This window comes from Taurulus bubalis, assembly GCF_910589615.1.
Source record: "Taurulus bubalis genome assembly, chromosome: 1".
Lineage (NCBI taxonomy): Eukaryota > Metazoa > Chordata > Actinopteri > Perciformes > Cottidae > Taurulus > Taurulus bubalis.
Genome location: NC_136589.1, coordinates 37,292,602 through 37,318,545, shown reverse-complemented (window position 1 = coordinate 37,318,545; position 25,944 = coordinate 37,292,602). Strand labels below are relative to the sequence as shown.

The 25,944-nt window shown below is 38.8% G+C and overlaps 1 protein-coding gene across 1 annotated transcript; it reads left to right on the top strand.

Moving 5' to 3' along the window:
• Positions 1 to 170: 170 nt before the first annotated feature.
• On the top strand, positions 171 to 24,076 carry LOC306745787 (vasoactive intestinal polypeptide receptor 1-like; the record flags this gene model as incomplete). The annotated part of the gene is made up of 13 exons (XM_079228627.1): positions 171 to 257; positions 998 to 1,106; positions 12,461 to 12,568; positions 13,970 to 14,070; positions 14,989 to 15,086; positions 15,396 to 15,528; positions 16,186 to 16,339; positions 18,326 to 18,386; positions 18,539 to 18,608; positions 19,536 to 19,630; positions 21,978 to 22,107; positions 23,699 to 23,740; positions 23,939 to 24,076. The coding sequence occupies 13 exons, from the start codon at positions 171 to 173 to the stop codon at positions 24,074 to 24,076; spliced, it is 1,326 nt and encodes a 441-aa protein (XP_079084753.1).
• Between the last annotated feature and the right edge of the window lie 1,868 nt (positions 24,077 to 25,944).

Here is a 25,944-nt window from a genome sequence, read left to right as displayed (position 1 = left end):
GGGATTCATCTATTTTAAGGTTGACAGATAGACTACATTGCCATACTGAAGATACAACGAAGAAGTCAGTCTAAGAGGCACCAGCGGACCAAGTAACCTGGATTAGCGCACATCATCATCGTCATCATCATCATCATCCGATGAGTGATATGAAGAAGACAGATACGAAAATGGAAGTGTATTCTAAGGCGCTGCCGGGACGACAGGAGACATTCTTCCTCCTCATCTTGTACCTCCATCTGTGGGATAGGCCGATAGTGAGTGTTTATTCTTTCATGTATACATTCTTGCTGTCTGGGACAAAATATTTGTATTCAAGAAGTAATGAAAAGTGCAGCAGAAGTTGTCCCTTTCTGCTGAATTTAACCTACTAATGAAAGCTGTATATTTAATTAAAGCCTAATGACATTCATTGCAACGCTATTACCTTTATTGTCCTCTGTCCTTTTCGGGCTCTTTGGAGCACACACTGACACTAAATGTCCTCATTAAGCCGAAGGCGCTAATTAGTTATCAAGGTTGGCGACCTGCATCCATCACTTCTGGTATCAATCAGCGACGACAACACAATCAAGAGATAGCTGTGCACATGGTGGCTGTAAGATGCATATGCGTTTGCAAACTGCATGTTGAGAAGAACTGACCTTTGAGTCTTATCTGTTATGTCATGTTTTGGGGGCAAAAATACCACTTTTAAGAGCTTTTATTATCAGGAAAATACAAAATAGCAAAAGTTTATAAATATGGATATTCATGTTTATACTTTGACACATTTGGGCATCTTCTACGAGGGTTTCATGACAAAAGGTGGAATATACAACTAATATATTGAGAAAATAAAAAAATACAATAACGATATGAATCAAAAGAGTATTATTTGTTTCATGCGTTTCCTGTATTGCCGCACCCACTCACTCACAGATAAGAGCATCAACTTGCAGGTGCTTTTGTTTGCTTTTAGCCACTGTAGGGAACTTAAATTGTGTCGTATTTTCAGGCTGAAGCCATTCATCCGGACTGCGCCATCATCTCTCAGCACCTGAGGGCTCGGGAGGTTTGCCGCCAGACGAGGAGGAGCGAAGCACAGAACCAGACCGAGCGCAGCGGTGAGTTCACGTGTGCTGCTTGTGTCTCTTTGTGAGATTGTATAAAAAACCTTGGTGCACTGCATGCGGGAGGTTTTTAATAGGCAAGAGTGTGAGCTGAGCTACAAAAAGGAAATAAGTAAGATGGGCTTAAAACAGCACATAACACACAGGAAGGAAATGTGTGTTAAACTTTCTGTTGGGTTTTTTATTATCTGCATTAGTTGCTGTTCTGTGGTGTGGTTTACACTGTGAAAAAAAAGTGTGCAGCTCAATTCACGTGATGCAGTCACAATTTCACAAAAAGCCCATGTTGTCTTTGGCGTTCTACTTAATACAAAGCCATTTATGTTTCTTCGTCTACATTTTACCTGGATTTATTTTAAAAGACAGGGCTGCAACTAATGATGAAGGAAAACAGTAAAACAATGTCCATCAAAAACAGTCTTCAAACTGTTCCAAAACTCCAAATATTAATTATGATGGTTTATAAGAAAATAACAAGATTGTAACATTTGGGTGGCTTAGACGAGTGAATGTTAACATTTTTTGCTTGAAACATTTCTAAAAAAGATCAATTGATTAGCAAAATAATTCAAACCAATTTAACAACAAATTGCTGCTGGGCTTATGACCGCAATCAATTTATAAATGACAAATACCAAAAGAAGCAAAGAGTCTAAATCTAGGGTTTGTCTATTGCCTACATATGTGTTGATATTCATGTATTTTCATGGCAGGAGCCAAGTGTTATTGAAGGTGGACCAGTGGGTGGTGAAAGGTTAACTGCCTTTAACTGCAAAAGAAATAGCAGAGACAAAAAGAGACAGCAAGAGAAAACAGATACAGCACAACACAACACATTTACTGATTACATCATACATACTAATAATACGAATAGTGATTAAATAATAGAACTAGAGACCATGGAAATGGCCCCTTCTCTACTATGCCCTCTTTGTGTGCCCTTGCTCGAACCTATCTTTGAACTCTATCTATATTTTGATTTATGTACACACCTGTAAAGACTTTTGATACTATGGATTGTGTTGCCGATAGAACCAAGGACTTTTACTTATAATTGAGAATATACTGTACCATTGCTGCTTTTTTTCAGTAAACGATGTCTTCCATCTCTGTCGGGTGTCTTAAAGAGGAAGTTACTGCCCTTGTGGCAGAGCAACTGTGTGACGCCCCTATAATTTTACTTTGGTTTCCTCGAGTGGGATCCCTAGTTTCTTATCTTATTTAGAAAATAATGAGAATGCAGATACTGATTGTAATCGGTGATGTGCATGGACACGTGTTATTACACCATGTACTCTTCATCATACTGCTCTGATACCCACACTGCCACCTGTTGTTCCTCCTGGTGAGGCTTCACCTGTTTGTCCTCCCAATCTGACTCGTTGACTTCATTGTATACTAATGAACCTGAAGTCTCCCAGAGGGCTGCACAGGGTGTCGCCATGTCGAACTGTGTCACTGAAGCCACGCTCTTCTTCACTTCATCAGAAACCCCAGAACAACAACACTCTAACAACTCCCCTCCGTGAGAGTGATGAACTTTAACATTTCCGTACTACTTTGATCTTAATTACCACTGATGACTGGGAACACTTTGGGGCGACGTTATCCTCAGTTGCTCATTATACAGATAAATGTCTGCTGATGATTCCACTGTCAAAGTGTGTGTGTGTGTGTGTGTGTGTGTGTGTGTGTGTGTGTGTGTGTGTGTGTGTGTGTGTGTGTGTGTGTGTGAGTGTGTATGTGTCTGTGTGTGCGTCCATCAGTTTGATGCCGACCACGCAGGTGACATATAATCATGCAGAGCTGGAGAGCCGTGCAGAGGTGTGATTTCACCTTTGTGAACTAATTACAGACATCGGTGACTGTCTGCTGGTGGCAATAGACCCAAGTAGACGAATCCTGTATGCTGTTGTGAAACATGTTGCCATTGGCCCAAAATCTGCCACATACCGTTGTCTTCCTTGGATGCATTTGGTTTTATTCAGGTCTCCACCACTTTGGTCCAGACTGACATAACTTGACTGCTGGATAGATTGACATGACATTTGGTGCCAAGTGAATGAATCCTCGTGACTTTAGTGATCCCCTGACTTCATCTAGCACCACCAATGAGGTTCACATTTGGGGGTTTTAAGTGAAGTATAACATGGAATTTGGTCGAGGACATTCGGAACATTGTAACTTTGTTGATTCTGACTTTTCATCTTGCGCCATCATCAGGACGACATTTTTATTTCTCCAACAATTTGGCTTCCAACCAGTTTTATGACCATCTACCCGCGAAACTAATGACATTCCCACTGGACTCAGTGCTAATTGGCAAATGTTAGGATGCTAACACGCTAAACTATGATAGCTAATACACCTGCAAAACATATGTTAGCATGGTCATTGTGAGCAGACCCTTAGGTGATCCACAAAGGCCTGACTGCACACAGATGGCTAACTATGATATATGACACTATAATATACTGATAATAATATAAAATACTCATAAGAACACAAGCCGTCCGTTACACTGCTCCACAAGTGGAATAAACAATCTGGTTCGCTGCCACACGCCATTCCAAAACGTCTTAAGAGCATAACCGCTAACTACGTTCAGGGAGAGCCACCATGCTGCCATCTTGCTAAGTGCTAATTTTCTGTTTTTTCGTTTCCCTCTTCTTTCCTGAGAACCTGACTTTTGACGACATTGTTTATGTCTTTTGGCTTGTCGGGAGAGAGTGGTAGCTTTTATGTGACTCACAAATGCATACGTATTAAAAAAAAAAAAGTATTCCCGCAGATTATTTAAAGGTAAGAACCAGTGCCCGTGTTCCCCCCGGTAAAGGCAGCCCTGATTGCGTGTATGTTAGCATGCTGACATTAGCATTAAGCTGACTGAGCTGCTAGCATGGCTTCAGACTCTCAGTCTTGTTCTTGATTAACAAATTACCAAATTATCTGCTAGAGATGGTAACACTTCACATAAAACACCCTTATTTAGCATTAATAAACCGTGCTGCCATGCAGATAAAACTTCTTTTGATAAATAAATTGATTAGTCAACAAACTGTGATTGATTTGGTTTTGATTCTGTAGTTTATTAGCGATTACATAACAAAAAGGTTTTAATAAACTTTTATATAGCGACACAAAGACGTGTTTCAATGTTATCCAAACTATCTTTTAACATTGCTTGAGTAGCATAGAAATATATTGAAAGTAAGGCTGTTTTAAATGGTATGAAAATATCCACTCAATATTACCATTAAAACTAAATTCCATTGAGAAGTCATGTAAATGCACGCTGCCTAATAAATGCATTGAGAAATACAATTACGGTTGTAATACAGTTCTTCCCTCAGCGGTGCTCTGGCAGCACTCACTGTGTGCAAGGTCATTTTAAATGTCGTTGTTAATCCTCAATGAGGTGACACTCAAGTGGCTAAATGTATAGCTTCTCCAAGGGCTGGTTCTTGATAACGCCCCCAGAATAAATCACTGCTGGAAGACAAAACCTTTTAGTCGACATGAAAGGAAATTAAGGAAATGTTTGAAACTAATAACATGCTCGACATGAGTGTTAATTGTGACATTATGATTTTACTCAAATGATTGTTAAAAATTCCCCCTTGCGATTAAGCACAAACACATAGAAGTCAGTCACAGTGAAACAGTTTAAGTTTCTATAATTCATGTTTTTTTGTTACAAATGTTTCTTCAACATATATCATGTAATTGTGCCTCTTTCTTTTTGTTCCAATCTCAGGCTAAGCAATCTTATCCGTAAGAGCAACGCTCAGCATGTATACTGGTTACTATGTTCACCATCTTAGGTTAGCCTGTTAGCGTGTTAATGTTTGCTGAATTGCGTTAAACACAAAGTACAGCTGAGGCTGATGACACTTAGTTTTGAAGGTATTTCTTCATAAACCAAAGTACTGGATGAGGTACATTTTTACTCAGTGATTAAAAAAAAAAAGTTATGGCATGTAATTCAATAGCTGTCTTTGCGTTTGACCGGCTGACTGTCTGAGCCACAGACCTGCAGGCCCACGTTGCTAAAATACTGAATCATCAGAATCTTCTTCATTTCTGTCAGAGTAGATGCTTAATCAGCGTTTTTGCTCTGATCCAACACCAAATTGTAGTACAAAAGCTTCCTTATAACATAACTGTTCAATGTTGCTCATATCAAGTAACACATCAGAAGAAAAATAAAACCATCCAACATCCTTGAAAACACCCACAGCCATTATTTATTTTCTATTTGAGCCCACATACTGTCATTGTGTCAGGATAAGCTGTCCTACAATTGGCATCCTGGCCGCTGTACCTTCTACTACGGATCCTGTCTGTGTGGACCGTGCTCTCTGTATGATTCGGGCATTAATTGATGGCAAATAATGCCACACCAAGTACATGATGGGGATGTTGTCTGTTGCACTTTGTCCCCCTTCCTCCTCCACCTTAACATCAGATCTTCTTGATGAAGCTTCAACTTTCTTGAATTAATTCATCTGCTGCTTTGTTGCAGTCTGCTGCCAGACAATGTTTATAATACAACAACTGAAATTCAGTAATTAAATCAAGACCTGTTTATTTATATTACTTGATTTTTATCTTTTTATACTTGTGAGCAATGCTGCTGTAATCCTGTAATTTCCCCACTGCGGGACTAATAAGGGATTATCTTATTTTATTTTATCTTCACCTCTCCTTTCCTCAAGTGCCATAACCTCAGCAGCCGTGTCTGTACTGCTGCAGAGTTTTGTGCGTTCCACATGCAATGTAAATGGGCCGTCTCTGCCGTGCAATCTGTAATACTATTTTGAAGCAGTTTCTTCTTTTCAAAAGATGTATGTGTTTTTCTAGTAGGATTAACCATGTGTGTAAACCTGAAGGCGATCCTCCCACCTACGATATGCTTGAGAATTTTCCCTTTTCACCAAATCTAAAATTCAGAGGCCAACATCCAACTCTGGCATTAGGAAATTACAATGTTAGAAAATTAAATCTCTTAAGCCTTGATTCCAATTACCTCAGTAGTAGTTTGTCACTGTATAAAGATGCTGCTCCTCATTTAAACTCCAACAGATTGTGAACAGCAAGCTTGTAACCACATCCTTTATTTTCAAGCCTGTACTTCACTGTCAATCTTAATCATTTTACCCACAGTGAATTTCAACAAGATGCACTTGACAGGGGGTGCGGTTTGAAATGCTTTTTTTCCTGAATAATTATGGCTTTGTGTGTATTTGAATACAATGCATCTTTATATTTAGCAGGCTTAGTGTGGACACAGCAAGTGTTTCAAGTTAGCACTCTTAATATGACAGGAAGCAACCTTTTACAGAAGATAATTTGCATTTTGTATGGGATTATTATGAATAAACTGCTGGACCCGATTGAATTTAAATCAAATCCAAACTATTCTACAACACTCACATTTACCTCCTCACAGCAAGCTAAGGTGAGTGAAACCACACAATAAAACACACATGCAAGATGGTCCTTTAACACGGCAGAAGGCTCCACAAGAAGAAGAATACAGAAAATGACCCATTCAATGGATTTGTTAAATGAACAAAAAAACATAGTTGACTCCTCTAGTAGTATCTTTGTTACAAACTAAAAGAAACAGAAGCACAAGGAAATTTCCGAGGAAACATTTTACAAAACAAATGCAATGTAATGCATATAAACAGTCCCCTCTCCGAGGCAACCGTTTAATGTTATACTATGCGCTAGAAGAAATATCTCGTAGTTCCCCACACACCAAACCAAGGCTGGCCTCTCTCTCTCTCTCTCTCTCTCTCTCTCTCTCTCTCTCTCTCAGGTAAGTAAGGCAGTGAAAATGGTACGGGAACTGATGGATTATGCATGTGCCTTTCATAACCCTTCTGAATGACCTTTGTAAATATTGTCTGTGATGGTACAAGCTTCCCAGAGCCTCAGGTGGTCCCCATATATATATATATATATATATATATATATATATATATATATATATATATATATATATATATATATATATATATGTCTGTAAATATTTTATACTTTCATTTCACGCTGCCCTGGCTCCGTCAGATAAATAATTCCTTTTCTAATATATGATATTACATACTGTGTTGTTTTCCGAGACAAAGTGGAACGAAGAGAAATGTAATTTCTCAAGTTTTTTTTTGTGCAAACTGAAGCTGTTAAGTTCTCTTCTGCCAGATTTGGGGCAGGCATTTACTCAACCCACATAGATGAGGGATGGGTCCAATAAAAACTGTGAATTGCTACTAGTGATACACTACTAACAATAATAGCACATTTTATTCATAAATCACATGACATATGATAAAATAAGAACGTATGCAAGAGCTGAATAATTAACTGAAAAGGTAGAAAATCATGCTAAAGTGAAAAGTGTTCACTGAAGAAAGGATTGTGGATGTTGTGCCGACTGTTTGACTGATGACGCTGATTGTTAGAAGTTGTAGATTACCTGGATGCAGTGGGAACGATTGGGAGTGCGACTGTGTCTTTAAAAACTAATGCAGGTAAATATAGGATAACCATCGCTTCACCCGGCTTTATCTTGAAGATGGTGTTGGAAGTATCAAGAAAGCTCAAACTGGTAGAATAGATATCCGCACACTTAAATCTATGCAGAGAACCTTTTCAGTCGGAAGGACCTTCATCAGAGCATACATGGTTCATGAAAACTAATGCAGAAAATGATTCATTTATTACAGGTGAGCAAAAAGCAAAGCACATGTAGAATAATAGTATCAAGTAAATTAAGAAAGAAAGCAATGTATATACAAGGCTGTGGCGGTTTGGTGGTGTGCTGGAGCCACCTGCTGTGTTAAAGCCCCACAATTCATAGCACCCCCCCTGAAACAACAACTCATTAAGCTAACAATGAATTAAACAACAGATCTGAGATCTGAAAGTGCATTTTGACGCAGTCCCTCTGCCCCTGCGGGATCATTGGCTTCAGGAATATCAGTCTGACTCAGCCTGACAACAGGTCCTCCGTGAATAACTGCATCCTATCGTTTCCTAGAGTGACGTTGGCGATGACATCATTTTCGTGAGACAACCCAATTGGATGCAGGTTGTTTTGCTGAGATAAGGACACACAGGAGAAGGAGTAGATAATGGATTAGATATGCTGGCTTCGTACAGATGAAATAAGGTACAGAGAGAAAATGTATATTTCACTAAGACAGATGTCGGCCTGTAATTCACTGCTCTGTCTCAGATGAATGTCAACAGCAACAGTATTTTTTATTTTTATTCATTTTCAATGACAAGATAAATAAAGAACAGAAGGTTCAATGTTTTATGAACCAAATTGTGTTGTTAAATCTTCTCAGTGTAGCTCTGTGGATGTCTTTGGTTCATGACCTGCTGACGTTGCTACAAACGTTATTCTTGTTAAAAAATAAGTCTTGACGGTTAAATGACCTTCCAGTAGACGAGTGACGGCATTTCAATTAAGTTTACAACAAAAGGGGTTTAAATATTACAGTAACTGACATTATTATTGTGTGCTTTGATTCCATTAAACCTTATTTTTGAAACCAATCAAAATGTATAGATGAATAAATAAATAAGTGACGGCACAAAGATGTGGATATCTTGCTTGGATAAGAATATGAATCATAGTTTTACATGCAGTAAGACTTTGTTTAAGTTTCATTTAGAAATCGGAAACACTTTTATGTTGCTTGAAGCTTAAAGCGCCAGAGGAATTAAAATTAATTAATTAATTTTATGAAGTATTTGAATGCATAAAGCAGTACATTTTATTCATTTGGCCTTGGGGATGAATGAAAAAACTAAAAAGTCCTTGTATTGTTGTCTTAGAAAAACGAAATATCATCACAGCTTTTGACATTTACTCACTGTGGATGGACATGACTGCAGATATTTGCAGTTCCGCATTTATCGCAATAAATGATATGTATCAGAGTTACTCCGTCCATTCATTTCTTCACTCATGTCAAACTTGCCACCTCGCCTCATGAGACCATCTCCTCATTGATATGTGAAGTCCATTATATACCAGTGAGTTTTCCCAGTTTGAGGATCTGGGAAATGTAGGATAGTAGATGGGAAGACCGGAGTGACATGAAGCAAAAGCTTTTACTGCAGTCCATTTCCAGAAAAAAACAAAGCAAAGCAAGGCCTTATGGATAAGACTTGTCAGCTGGTATAGATTTATTAGGCCAGGATTAGTAGAAATATCCTCCTTTGGTTGCATGAGAATAAATATGGGACTAGGTAATAAGGTCACATGTATGTACTCTAGTAGTCACAGTGGTTGGCGTGGGTGGATTTGCACCGATAAAAGACCAGGGATGGGCTGAAATATTCTAAGCCTCCTCTCAATAAATGTAACAGCAGGGAGTATGTGATGCTGTGAGAAACTCAACATTCATAGAGCATGTCAGGTACGAACACTGGAAGAAGCTGGAGCATTTGGCTGATGCACAAACAGTAAGAAATCTTCTTTTTTTAAAGTGATATTTGGTTACTTTAACATGCACACAATACTGTAAGAAAAGCAATTGTCTTTTTCAGCGGTGTGGCATCACAAGGGGACAGGTAGTGGAGGGGCAATACATTCCAACTCATGATCACAGGGCTCTCAAGTGTCACGCATTGAGCGTGACTGTCACGCATTTCGGTCTTAAGTCCCGCCCTCCCGCCACACATCGTATTTCTCACGCTGAAAAAAAACTCTAGGCTATTTAATGTGCCGCAACGCGCGAACATGACCTGGTCGCGCTGCCCTCACCGTGGAGGAATCAAGCACGTCTCCGAATCCCCTGCCAATCAATAAAAAGAAATGGGCTACACGAATAGCCAATCAGAAAAACGTATCTGTTGTATCTGGGTGAAATGTAATCCCGGCCGCGCCTCCGCCCCCCCCCTTCACTTAAAAAACCTTCACTTTTATTTACATCATTGATTGTGCCTGTGTTCAGCTCTCTTTTGCACTGCCCCACTCTAGCCTGCCATAGAGACAACCTGTGACACTACAGCAGTTTATGTGAATGTATAAACTGGCTCTCCTTACTATGAGCAGAAAATATTCTTTAGATCGTCCTTTGGTTCAAAAGACAGAAAAATATATTGGGCGACTGTCGATAAGTGGTTAGCATGCCCGTCTTTCAATCAGAGGGTTGGTGGTTCGTGCCCCGGCCCAGGCCTTGCTAGTCCCTGTCGTTGTGTCCTTGAGCAAGACACGTAACCCCTAATTGCTCCCCGTTGCTGTGTCTACTGTGTATAGAGCAAACATGTAAGTCGCTTTGGATTAAAGTGTCAGCTAAATTTAATGTAATGTCAAACAGGAATATGAGTATATCATGCCACAGCAACTCTGTGAGGCTGTTCTTGCTAAATGCTAATATCAGCATGCTAGCATGCGCGCAAGGTCTGGCACATCATTCTGGTATAGAAGAAATAAACGCTGCCGACATAAGAGGCAGTCTACATCCCGTGAGTCAGACTAAATAACACTAAACACAAAGTACAGCTGAGGCTGATGGGAATCGCTCGAGGGAGATGTGGATGTCTGACTCTGAAACCAATTCCATGGCAATCCATCAAATAGTTCTCAAGAGATTTCACTTAAAACCACAACCGCAACAATTTCAACCTTTCCAGAGTCTTTCGGATTCATCCTCTGCGAACCTTGACTGTACAAAATTTCACGGCAATCCACAAAATTGTTGTCAAAATATTTGTGTCAGGAACCAAAGTGGCGGAACAAATGATAGATTAACATTGCAATCCATAGACAAGCCAACATTTCAGTCATTCAGTACTCAAAACAGAATAAATGTCCCAGAGGCTTCAGTCCTGAAGAGCCGAGAGAATTAGATCTAGTTTTTTTTGTTGCCAAGTTGTCTTCTGAGAAATGTATGTGCCCATTTTAATCAGCCGATAGAAGCACGCAATTGATATTAATGTGATGACAAAGGACTGATGGGAAGCATGAACTCTACTGGAATTAGATATGAAAGAAGCCAAACAATACACTATGCAAATGCACACATGGTGTACATACATATGATAATAATACTGTTAATTGATATTTTTTCACCAACATTGGCAGCTGTGAACATGCAGAGCTGCTGGGAGGAAATCACACATACATACGGTCATTGGAATAACAATGGATGCATAATACTTCTTTGTTTACAGTGAAATTGAGTTTCTTGACACAGGCATGTATGTAGCTCGGGCTGCTTACACTCTGAAGACAGATTTATCTGCTGAAGGACTTCAGAGCATATTTTCAGCTGCGATGTGATTCTCAGTGCCAAATCTTAACGGGCACAAATATCATCAAAATGATGTTGTGGATGTTTAATCAGTAGGGTCCCAACAATTGTAGGGCTTATACATCATCACACAGGAGCTAATTCATGCAGCTGTTTGTCTTATTCTTCTGATTGTCTTATGTAATATGGATTTATATACAGTATGACGTATACATGTTCATGAGTTATGAATACCAGATGGAAGTTGGACAAAATGACACATTTTAACTGATATATTTTCTGTTTCTGATATTTTTTAGACTGAATTTCCAGAAAATCTGCAAAAGAAAATTCAAATTTAAGTGTGTTCCCATCCATTGTAGTTATGTGAACGATAGGTGCTTGTTCATCAAAATAAAACGATTTAAAGAAATACATTTTCCTGTTGGGTGTCATCAAACCATTGCAAAATAAGAGGGTGCAACAAGGTGACAAGTCAAACCTCAAATGAAAAAAAGGACATGGAAATATGTAATTTATGTTTCTTGTATTCATTTGAGGAAATGTAAAGTCTCGCTCCACACAGATTTGATGTTTTCGTCTCCTCAATGGACAGAACCTTTCACTTATGTTTAATTCACATGATTCATGTTCATGATGATGTATTTGCTATAAGTCTGTTTAATTTGCACTTGGATGGAAACACATATATTGTAGAATCAGTGACATCCATTAACTCGCTTCTCAAAACGATATCTAGGAAAGTTTTATTTCCAAAATGTTTTATTTGTTATGATGAGTATTATTATCATTATGATGATGCTTATGATGATTATAACCATTATTGTGATTATGATTAAGATTATTCATATTTTTTGTTATGATTTATCTATATTGTATTGTATTCTATATTACTGTATTTCTATATTACTGTATTCCTGTATATGTATTCTATATTGCATTGGAACCGGAGATGTTTTCCTCAGGGTTCAAAAGTACTTTATAACTTTGCTTTGTAAATAAAGTGCTATGATTATAGTTATTTATTTTTGCTGACTGACCCTGCTCCCCCCTTGTCTGTGTTTGTAGGATGCAACACAGAGTGGGATGAGATCGGCTGCTGGCTGACAGCGGAAGTCGGGCAGGTAGTCAACAAATCCTGCTCTGAGATCTTCCAACATTTCTCCAGCAATCAAGGTTGGTTTCTATGTTCATCCCAAACTTAACAAACACAGAAAATAATAACTTAATTTCAGTCATTTAATCAGAGTAGTTACAATACAGAAGTTGATGTCGAAGTCTTGCTCCGCTGCTAAGTATAATCATCCGTTCTGTATAATCTGCAGCGCAATTGCATGCTGGAGTCGCTCTGATGAAGGAGCACAATGAATTATTCATGTATGTTTGTTGGCAAGAATATACAGTATATGCTCTGGGATGTTTCTGGCAGAAGAAATGATGTGGAGTCTTGTCTGCAGGGTTCACATTTGACAGTCAGACTTCCTCTTGGGCTGCTGAAGGATTTGTGTTTCCAGAAAGATGCTGCCAATGACACCAAGAGAGACATATTCTGAATAATATAGTCATGAGACTAAAAGTATTGTCTAGTTTAAGAGGTTTTACATTTAGAATGATTTTAATTTTTGAGTACAATCAATTTATAATAATTTGCATCTGTAAATTAGTGTTTATAAGACAGCTAGTCTGTTTAAATATGGGAAACGTTGTCTTCCAGTCGAAAGACCAATATGTTGGACTGTTTGTACTCAATTGCCATTATGATGCATCATTAAAAGAAGAAAATGTCAGGATCTTTAAGGAGTAATGCACTTTCCCTTCTTACCTTTATGGAAATAAGGGCTCATGATGATCTGAGTTGCAGATTACTCAAACAGACCATAGTCTTTGCTTTCAGCACCTTAGTTGCCAGCTTTAGTTCCCGTTTGCTCAGCTCAAAGGGAAGAGAAGAAAAAACAATTACTGCCGTGCATGTCTTTGTGCCTTTGTTCAAACAGTCCAGCTCAAGCCTGCATGTGCTATCTGGCACACACATTCAGATGTACAGGCCTACAAACACAGCCGTGCAGGGAGCGATCCAGCTGACAATCCTTTCCCGACACCTGCTGTTTCCAAATGGACGTTTCTGACTGAAAGCACTAATGGAGTGAAATGGTGCAAGAGAGGACATGTGAAGTCTAACAGTCCTAATGTGCACAGGAATTACAATGTAACGATTGGAGCTTACAATATCTCATTTCTTTTTTCTCAAGAATGTACAATGGAAAATAATCTTGAAGCAGTAAACTCTTTGTTTTGGTTTATTTTTAAGATAATGTTTCCTAGTTTTTAAGAACATATATAGTTTTTATTGGTGTTCAAATCAACATCACAGGTTTTTAATGTAGTAAATTATACAGACTGTTGATAACCAAAATGGATTAATTTGCTGATTAGTCCACAAACATTGTGAGACTGTGTGGCATGCACACACCACCTTGGTAACTTTTGTAATATTAGGCTATTACTTTTGGCCAGTAGTCACTTGCATTTCAAACCATTTTCAGCAGAATTAACTTAAACTGTCTGCTCCCACATCAGGATATGTCTACAGGAACTGTACGGCCCACGGCTGGTCGGAAATGTATCCACCCTACGACGAGGCCTGTGCTTTCAGCGAAGACAGCGAGCCTGAATCTGAGGTAACACACACGATGCTGTAATCACGCCAATCAGTTAATTATTCATTTTGGTGCTGCTTCCTCTTTGCGTTTTCCTTTTCAGTTCAGCCCTCTTTCTAGGTTTAGCGCAGAGGCAACACGCACTTCTGATACTTTTGTTGTAGCCGGCTTCGGTGAGGAAACAATTAAATGTGTTTGATATAATTCAAGAAGACAAACTACAGCAAGGTTGAAGGTTTTTCAGAAGATGAACTTTGATGTCTTTTTATAACTGTATTGAACTTGAATCAGTTTTATTTATTGATTAGAATGTATGCTGCAGTAGAGGAAGCGGTACTCTTTTATTTAAGTAAAAGCAGCAATACAACAGTGTAGACATACTGTGTTACAAGTAAAAATCAACATTTTACATAAATACAAAAGTATTAGCATCAAAATATACTTAAAGTAACAAAGGTATCATGCAGAATGACCCCTTTCAGAATAATATTCACTACATTTGTGGATTATAATAACTCATTGTAATGCTGCGGCTGTTACATGTGGGCTAATTTGTAATTTGTAGTTTATGCGCTTGTGAATTCCCCCCCTGTAGTTCTCCTTATGATAACATATATTTTTTTTGTTGATTATATTTTGTATTATAAAACAGCAAAGTGACTACATTTGTCAAATAAATGTACTGGGGATCCTCCGTGTGAAAGTTTTGTTCCTGTTTTTTGGGTTTGGAAAGTTTTTCCTGATCCGGGACAGGGATGTCGTATGTGTCTAGATTGTAAAGCCCTCTGAGGCAAATTTGTGATTTGGGGCTATACAAAATAAACTGAATTGAAATTGTACTGTACCACGGCACTTCTGTCAGATCCACTGTTTTCACTCATTATGTTATTTCCCATTCATACATTTGACAGCATCACAATTACCTGTTTCTCTCTGCAGACGAGTTACCTCTCCACGTTCAGACAGGTTTACACAGTGGGCTATGCGACCTCGCTCATCTCCCTCATCACAGCCATAGTGGTGTTCACTGCCTTCAGGTGAGACCAGAGCCGCACACACGGTCACAGAAAGACACACATACAATAAGGGGCAATAAAAGGGACAACAGAGAGGATGCTCACTCACCGACCATTCCTAACTGGAGTGTTAAAAAGGGCGGTGGCAGGAATTAAACAGCTATTTTAGAGACGAATATATAGCTGGAATATTCTCCGACAGACACAAATATCCAGATATTCACATGGTCGCCTGTCAGATCAATAGAGGCCCCAGTAAAGCCTTTGTTAGAGGATTAGGAAGCTATTAATAGTCCTGTTTGTGTATATTTGTATTTGTGCCTCTTTCAGGAAGTTCCGTTGCACTAGAAACTACATCCACGTCAATCTGTTCTCCTCCTTCGTCCTGAGAGCCAGCGCCGTTTTCATTAAAGACACCGTGCTGTTTGCTGACGAGACCCTGGATCACTGCTCTGTGTCCACGGTGAGCACGCTTGTTAGCCAATAAGTATCCCCCACCTGCTGTCTATTTGAATTAACAATAAAAAGAGGACTGCCAGAGGGGAAGACACGTGATGAATGGCAGCTGTCGTTTTGCAGTACAATCTCTTCATTAGTTGACAAGATTTGTGAACTCCTTTATGAAAAACTGTTTAAACAGCAGGTACATTTATTTATGTTTATGCCATGAATGAAATGTTAAAAAAAGTCCTATAATTATTATTACTACACCAATTTTGTATACCATTTCCTGAGTGGTTGTTAAGTGGACTGTGTTGACAATGACATAAAACAGAAATAATTGGAATCCATAATGATGTTCGCCCAAATCATTTAGTATTGTGAATAATCTAAAAACAATAATCTGTAAAGAAAAGAAGATATGTTTAATGTTATCAGCCAGCTTTGTTTTACCAACAGTCACAATAACTTGTCCTCTGACTTAATGCTTTAACTGACATGCACATGTCATAGTGTCTCATTCGTTCATAATATAACAGAATATATGAAAATAATAGATTTAGCATATTATTAATACCTATGTTTGTGTACAGAGAGAATTCAAACTTGACTGAACTGCCGCGTGTTACATAATGGTAATATAGCTAATAGTAGCTTTGTTTTACGGTGTCCTCTCTAGACAGCGTGCAAGTCAGCCGTGGCTTTCTTCCAGTTCAGCATCCTGGCCAATTACTTCTGGTTGCTGGTGGAGGGCATGTATCTGCAGACCCTGCTGGCCCTGACCTTCGTCTCTCAGAGGAAATACTTCTGGTGGTACATTCTGATCGGATGGGGTGAGTAGAGATGACTCAGGAGGTCGTCTGAGCACAAGTGATGATTGAATGTATATACACAATCTTCACATAACCTGATGAACAAGCCCACAATTGTTCAATTTAAAAAGGAAAGATGTTAAACACCCATGTAGCAAGATAGTTTTTGGAGGCCAAGCATTCAATGGGGATATATTTATATTGCTATCGTTTTGACAGAAGGAAAAAAAAAAGTTTTCACTGCACCGACTTTGACTTAGAAAATAAGATATTCCTTTGATGGTATTTTTATATTGAATTTGTCTAGTTCTCGTGGACAAAGATTTGTCTGTCTCGCAGAATAAATATGGCAATGTTCAAAATACACTGGCTTTCGCCGTGCGCCATGTTCAGATCAGTACTCAGTACTGCAGGTGATATATTAGTCATAAATGAAATATGAACAGCTCCAGGACACACACACACAGAGCGAGAGCTTCCTTTCATACCAAATATTATGAAGAAAATATATCAAACTCACCTCAAATGTGGGCCTGTTTTAATAATGTGTCATTGTGTGGAAAAAAGGAGTACATCTAATGCCATATAGGCTGTGACACACACACACACACACACACACACACACACACACACACACACACACACACACACACACACACACGCACAAAATGCATTGGTGGAATAAAGAAGATTCTTCCAGGTAGTCAGCTAGCGTAGGAGAGACGTTTTTATGCCTCCATGCCAGTTACAGATGTGGCCAGAGGCGTTATGGTTCTGGGTTGTTTGTCTGTCCATTGTTGTGAACAAAATCTCAGGAGGAATTCCTTAAATTTGGCACAAACATTCACTTTGACTAAAGGATGAATTGATGCGATTCTTGGAGGTCAAATGCCCAAGGTCCCTGTGATGTCTCATGCCCATCCAATGCGATATCTCCTGCGATAATCCTTCAAATTGTGCACAAATTGGATAAATTGATGCAATTTGAGACATCATGCATCACCTCACAAAAGACGTTTTTGGACAAGAATTCAAATGCAAATGTATGACAGGTTTTAATAATGAAGCGATGACATTTTGGACGGACATGACGTGGTTGGCAGAGGCATACAACTGAGGTGATAATTCCAGTTTCACTTCGTGGTGTTGTTGTGTTGTACTGCATTGAATAATACTGGAAGGTTTTCCTATTGGTCTGTCTTGAGATTGCACTATATATTTGGGGGCGGGGGAGTTGGAAATCTGTTTTGCGGCTGCACTTGTTCTCGTTTCCTCTGCGATCCCTTTGTTTCCCCTCCCTTATCTTTTACTTGACTGAGCTGGATGTTTTGAGTGCTTTCCCTTTGTGTCATCCTGTTTTGCGCAGTCAACTGATTTCTACGGTCTCACCGTCCCTTTCTGTTGGCTGTATATTTTCCCTGTTTGAGCCCGTAGTCTCAGGTGTTACCACAATGTAACAGTCCAAATACAAGCTGACACGTTGTGTTTAGTGCAACAGTGAAAGTGAGAAACAACAACATATCTGTTTGATGTTGTGAGGACACTGAGGATACCTGTTTTAATTTCTTAGTGAGGAGCAAGAGTGCCTGCAATCTTTAGCCAATAGAACTGGCAAATCCAAATTTCTATGCACTTGTTGCCGAGGAAAATCTGGACCTAAATATCTGTCCTGAGTATCTGTGTTTTTACAACCTGAAAAGCAAACCACGGTGTGTTTTTGATTTGGCGCTCACTCAGTGGCTCTCATGTGTCTTATCAGCATCTTTCCGGTTTGCACTATCTTGCACTCTCTCTCCTGTCTCCTGCTTTTATCCTGCGTCTGTTTTTTCTTTTGGCATTGGAGATGCAATTTGGAGACGGATACATTTAATACACAATGTGTTATATGCCCAACAACATTTTCATTAAAAATGCAGCACACATGAGAGTTGGGGATTGAGCATTTGATTAATTTTACTTGACACATATCCAGCGTATAAATAATTAATCTCTGCTCTTATGTTGCAGGGCTCCCATCAACAGTTATTATACTTTGGGTGTTGACCAGATTCTTCTATGACGACAAAGGGTATGACTTATCACACGATATGCAGCAAGGCAGCTTATATTTTCTCATAACTTCACCGCTATGGTAACATTGTACCACGACAATAGTAGTAATTCTTCCAGTGTTTCAGTGTACTTATGATTTCAATTAATGGAGATTGGCTTTAATTGCAGTTGCTGGGACGACACAGACAATGTTGCCATTTGGTGGATTATTAAAGGACCGATAACAGCCTCGCTGCTGGTGAGTGGAGAGTAGTATCTATTTGAAATTCATACGATTTTTATAAAGACAAAGAACCCTTCATTTCACAACACCATGCACCTCCTCTTTAATGTTTCTAGTGGACCTGTTTTAAATTGAGAACCTTGCTACATACTTTATATCATGGCAAAAGAAATTGTGGCTATTTTCATAAAAGTCTAAACATACATTTTTCCTTATGTCACTTTAACATAACTCTGATACATAATTGGACAAGCAGAAGTTTAGGTACGTTTCACTTTTAGAATCCAATAAAGAGCAAGATCAGGACAGTAGCATCCAAGACTGATGTACTGTAGCATGCAGGGGATGTGCACAAAATATAATATTAAATAGCTAGCCAGCTAATGAAATGTTCCTTGGTCAATTATTATCACTTGGATGACAAAGTCATGATTCGCTCTGCTTTGCTCTGAGTGGTTATCTTTATGCATGAGGAGTGAGATTGGTTTAAGGCTAGGGTAAGAATATCAGGCGAAGCCAATCAGAGGCAGTTCAGGTTGGGTCATGCCTTCAGTATCTAAGAAAAAAAAAATCCTGCCTATGTATTAAACCAGTTATCAAGGCATGCTAATGGTAGTTTATGCTAAAGCAGACTTAATTAATTCCATGCTTTTTTTAGTTTTTAAAAGGCTTAATGAAAAGGTATAGCCTCCAAACCCATTTTGCCACATACTACATAAACACCACGTATAAATAATCACTGTTGCAAAGGTAAAATTAAACAATCACTGTTCAGGTGTGCCAAAGGTCAAATGCTAATATCTCAGCAATTATATATATTTTATTTTATATGCAATTTTAAAAAAGACGTTTCTAAAATAAGAGTTTGTTTTTTCTCTTGTGTGCATGTTTTGCTTCTGTAATTTGTCTAATTGTGAATACGTGTGCATGCATCTCTTCCAGATCAACATCGTCATCTTCATCAACGTGATCCGGATCCTGGTTCAAAAGCTTAAATCTTCAACCATGGCCGGGAACAATGACACCGGACACTTTATGTGAGTCACGACTTACTGACACAACTGAACCATTACATTAACATGTATCCCTTATAAAGGCTGCCTTGTATAATGACCTTGGCTACTTGCTGGTCATTAACATCCTAACAGTTGAGGAATGGACCCACTGACTGGGAGGGAAGACGGAAGCACCTGATGCCAATCAGCTTACATTGGCGCTTTGTCTGAATTTAACTAAATACCTGACTTTTTAAGAAATGAATAATCACTAAGAGAAAGATAGATCACAGTCTTTATATTTAAATAATTACATGGGGAGTTTACAGTGGTGATTTGTATTGCATAAAACTACTTAGTAATTAATCACACATGACAGGTTATCCGATTTTGTATACAAGATATTGTTTTATGAGATACATTGATTATGGCAGCAGTAGATTAAAATGTCAGTAATGCTCTTCTAAGGAACAGAATTATCTGTTGAATTCATTGTTTTTAAGTTTGAAAAACAAAAAAAGTTGAAGTCTATATAGTTCAAATATGTTCTGGTAAAAAGATTGAAAAAATAAAGGTAAAGCTGCACCTTCATTACTGCACCGCAATCGTTTATTTCGGGTTTTATCAAGATTGCATGGTAGTTATAAGTGCAAGTCTTTTCTTTGATGTCTGCCCTATGAGCCAGTACCTCAAACAAATGTAGTAAAGATTGAAACCAAGTTCACACACAAAATATTCTGAAATAATTGTGTTGTGCCAAAACTTTAGGAATTAATTTGTACCTCTAAGGACACCGCCTGACTCCGGATGCATATGTTGATATTGTTGTACGACACTGGAGACATACAATAGAAACCACCATCGTCATACTTTTGGAAAATACTTTGGGAGACAAATTTAAGTCAGTGAACGTTGAAAGAATTATTCAGTGTTGAGGTAAAACTGCCGAGTAAGGAATTGATATGTAGGAAACTGTTGGCAGTTTCTTTGAAGAGTTTACTATGAAGAGGGAAAGAAAAGCGAATTGATGAAATCCCTTGATAAAGTACTGAAGTCTTCCTCACAGTTCAATAGCGAAAATGCTTCATCTATGAAGCTCAGAAATCCTTCTTTACCAGAGTGAATCCTTCTTTCTTTTTGACATTTGGTTGGTTTAGATTCCAGCTCAGCTGAATTAACAATGAACGCAGCATCTAAAAATAGCATCGGATGCCCGAAATAGAAGTTTCCTCTATTGCCGTGCGACAGGATTGTTCCACCAGTTCAATCAATGTCTTACAAACTTCAATCTGATTCAGACACATGAACACAAAAGGCACAAGACTCTGGTGCGATTAAAGACAAACACAATCCTATTATGGGCCTGAAAATACGCCAACCTTAAAATAAATAAATAAAAACTGCCAGCAGCCAAAATGGTATATCTGATCAGTGTGATTATTTTTGTTATTTAGAATATCCAGACGGCTATTGTCATGTCCTCGTTTAAGATTTTAACATGATGTGCACAACATAGACCCCTCTATTGGGGTTAGATTAACCACTGATTGATCTGCGATATGTTGATGCGATATGATGTTTTAAAGAGATTCTAGACCACTAGAAAATGTTTGCAGCAAATTTACCATCTGTGACATGAAAGAATAAACTTAATACAGATTAACAGACTAAATGGGGATACTCATTTCAAACGATGACTTGTAGCAAATTGGGGCAATAATATAATGTCCCCACAATTAAATAACATTTACACATCAATAATCTGATTTGAACTAATCTTCGATGCACAATGCATCAGGGTTTTGCATTTTGACATTTTAATCTATTCCACTGATGACGTGTTGTTTTAAAGGTCAGTTTGGTTTTATATCTGCCACATCTGCTCTACTGTTGATGAAACTTGGCGGAATAATGCATTCTGGCATTTAAAACCAACACTGATGAGACTAACCCTGATAAAAGGTGAGAAACTGTAAAAAGCTATTATTACTACATTTTCTGATTGTTATTGTTGAGATGATGCATAATCATATTTGATTGGCATTGGCCAGGCAACATAAGCAATTACATCTACAACTGTCATCACATTTTGATTCAAAGTTGCTGAATCCTGACTGCCGCATGAGTGTATGTGACGTCACCTTTTTCCAAAACGAGCCCCACCGATAACATAAAAAAAAGTGCAAAGATACTGAAAACAGAAAAGATAAGAGAAAGAATACAGAAATCTCTTATGTGAAACAGCCAGAAGATTAGTGTTCATGAAAGTCTTATCGCTGATTGATAAAATGTGTTTCCATGGTGGATTAGCTCAAGGTTGTGCCTTAACATTATCTGGACTGCCGTCAAGCCTTTCTTCGTTCATTCCTTTATTATTTGTTTACCTCAGGAGACTGGCTAAATCCACACTGTTCCTCATCCCTCTGTTTGGGATGCACTACACAGTATTCGCCTTCCTGCCCGAGAACACCGGAGTGGCAGCCAGACTGTACATCGAGCTGGGCATGGGGTCCTTTCAGGTATGAAGCAATAAAGAGGGATCAGAGTAAAAAGTCCAGACATAAAAACTATATCAAGACAAATCACAAAAGAAGTCAAAGGTGAATTACTCACAGTAAGATGCTCATTTTTCACTGCAGACATTCTGACTTATTATAGGATATTTGCAGGTGTTACTAATAACACTAACGATGGCTCTGATGCATTCCCAAATGTCCCAGTAAGTCATGAAATAAGTACACAAACCATTTCCTACCAGGACTTGTTAAAATGTCTGCCATAAAAAAGGTTTATTGGAATTCAAATACTTCTGTAAAAACAGTCTGAACACCTCAACCTTTGCTAGGATGGCCACATAGCGGCTGGATTTCGGAAGCAGGAAGCTCGACACAGAGGTTGACATGGTAGCCAACCAGGTGTTTATTTCACCAACATTAAGACAAGCAGGACAGTCATGGCGTACCATTGCAGCATGTGGTCCCAGCAATGAACCCAGCTCTGACATGAGGCAGCTTTATATAGCCTGTTCCAGATTAGGACCACAACCCCACCGCAGTACAGGTAACTCTGCCCCACCCCTGAACACACATTTACCTATACGATAATACATATATTTATATACATTCCTATCCCCTAATATCAACTATCTGCATGATCTCTATTGGTGCCACACGTCACCATAGAGATCATATAAAGCCCGAAAGAGGGGAAATCAACTTCACATCAAAACAACAAACCCCCCTCTACTAACTAACATGTGGTATCTCCCAGAACCTTAAATTGGTGCTCAGGCACCCCAGAGACTCTTCTAGATAAAACATCCTGGAGAGGAGACACAAGAGGTAAATTACTTGAACACATTGCATCTTATTTGACTGCACGAGGAAACAGTTTATACTCCAATCATTTGAGTGAATGGTAATGGAGGGTCTTCATTACACCCTTCATTTGGGGGCATGTTTCATGTCTTCATTCAACATTTGACAGGTCCTTTTACAGCAGCCATTTTGGCTTGTCATTGCAAGGTAAACACAGATGTAATTATAAGGTTAATTGTGACCCTGTTGCAGGTGGGCATGCTGACTGCTGGAATGGCTTTGACCCTAAATACAATGTGACGATGATTAACTTTATTAATTACACCTGTGTTTACCCTGCTGTGACATGTCAAAATGGCTGCTGTGAAAAGGGCCAATAGAGGGTGGGAGTGATGGGCAATGACTAAACTTTAACCCAGGATGTTGGTTGCCACTGTTAACTAAAGTCTCTTAATTTAAAAAAAAAATTGGAACAAGTCTTCAGGCTGGCAATATTTATCTATTCATGAATTTGCATAAACATTTGTTTCAGATCAAAAGTAATTTGTTTGTCACTGCATATTCACTTGTGAAATGTCATCTTATTTGTCACTAAAATTGGGGAACATCTTCGGATCTGAACTGTTGAGTTCAAGATTAAAATCAGACCAAAAATATTGCAATATCTGAAAAAGGGATACCTTTAACCGTATATCTTTTAAAGCTATACATATAAGAGTATACATATATCATGAGCACCTACTGTAGTAATTTAAGTAGTGTCTATAAGAATGTCATGTCTCTTGTGTTGCAGGGTTTTGTGGTGGCACTGCTTTACTGTTTCATGAATGGAGAGGTAAGCGACTGTAGGTGACAGTTATGTGATACAAATGTTCAAGCATGAATCAGACACAGACTGAGGGGAAACAAACTCCATAAAGCTGAAACATTTGTACTCTACCTTTCTACTAGTTTGTTGCTACATTATCTGCCACAGTTTTTTCTGTTTCTCTCACTCGGAGTATGTTGTTCACACACATGCGTTTGCCTGCAGGTCCAAACAGAGCTGCGGAGATGGCTGTGGAAGTGTCACAATCGAAATCATCTCACGCCGGCGAAGCGAAGCATCAGTCAGATAACAGCTCAAGCCCGTGGGCGGCCTCCTTCTACCGGAAACATCTCTTCAGTTTGATTTTTAAGAGACCAGCCTTAAGAGAGTTGTAGAGAGAATGTCAAGCAAACTACTAGAGGCAGTCCTCAACCTGCTTATGACAATAACTCAACAACCCCTCTGTGGGAGGTGAGTGAGGAGGAAATGTTGCATTAATAAATGCATCATATCAGTGTCAGCCGCAGCTACGGCCATGACATCATGCGTTTCTGAGTTAAATCACAGTTTCTTCTATAATGGTTGCCACCAATAGTTATAAAAGAAGTAAAGAAACACTGGTGCTTGATTTGTAAAGAAGTCATGGCGACACTGGTCCATGCGGTGTCCAGCATACAGGAGGCAGAGCTGGCCCGAGAACTTGTGGAAGGATGATTTAACATGGTTTTGTTTGCAGCAGCACTTTCTACTAAAAGTTACGTTGCGATGAAACGGCATTACGAAGTACGTTTCCAGAGAAACATATTTGGGCGTGGATTACGTTTGCTTTCGACGTATCACGAATAACGTTCAGGGTGTACTCGTAGTAGTTTTGTTGATTTAAACCTAACCAAGCGCTTCAGTGACGCCAGGGGCGTTTCTAGGATTGGAAGAAAGGGACGGGGGGCTTAGCCCCTAGGGAACTGGCATGTGTGCGCGCGCCCATTTGGGGCCCCGGATATCCATCGTTTCAGACAGTTCATAGATTGGTTCAATCAGAGAGTGATTTTGCTCTGTAGTTTTGCTTGCATTCATTTATTCATTCATATGATAACAGAAGAGACAGAATTTCAGGGTCATAGTGAACACAAATATGAACTTTTCTCAAATAAGGAGAAATAAATAAGGAAAGACTGATAAACTAGCTTTCATATCCGCGTCACTCCCAAATCCAATGGATGAGAATGGAATTTGGACACTATCACTGAGATAAAGATGAACTAGTTCAGTGTCAAATATACCATTTCAATAGTGTAAAAAAAAAACATTTCAAGTACATCTTAATTATCGAATGATAAATATTGTATGATGGTACTCCTTGGTATAGTTTACTGTGAGAAACTCCTTGGTATAATTTACTTGGAGCTATACTTCTTGATATAATCCTGTTGTGGTTGAGAACTGTTACTTTGCAAAGTGAGAGCCAGCACAGCAGCCTCCCCAAGGTCCTAGTGCCCTATGCTTAATAGGATATTGGATTGTAATTTGAAGGGGGAGAAAATGTAGAAACCAGAACGCTCGCACATATGTATGTATGCATGTTAGTTATAATAAAATAAAAAATGTCCCTAACGACGCCCCTGAGTGACACCGTGTCAGTTCCCATCCACTACATGCAGTGAGTCTGTGTAGTAAGTGAGTCTTACTAAAAATAAACTTCTGTCTTCACAGGAAGTTAGGTTTAGGCAACAGAAAAGAGTGTGGTTGACGTTAACGTGACATGAGGGACAGAGAAATGTTCACGTTTTTTAATTTTAGTTTTGCAAGGGACAAAAGTCCTGTGTTTGTTTGACCCATCCACCGCCCATGTAGGCTGCTCTGTGTGGACTCTCGCTCACTACATAATTTGCTCAGAGAGTCTAATAATGACGCGGCTGAGTCTACATTGGTGCATCTGGATGAGACACTGAGGGGCACTTACCAAATGTCGGTATTTGACGCGTTTGAAGTGAGACTGGGTTGTTTTCTACTAAACCTGACAAAATTATGCAAAAAAACACCACAAAACTGCTTTGTTTCAATTTACAACGTTAACCATGTTTCAAACAGTTTAAAAAAACGTGATGTTGATCTCTCAAAAACATAATTGAGAGTGCAGTTTACTTGTATGGGAATGTCATTTTGTGGGACAAAAATTAACAATTATAAGGACACCGATGTGGAAAATGATTTGAAATGAGCTTGACTCTCAC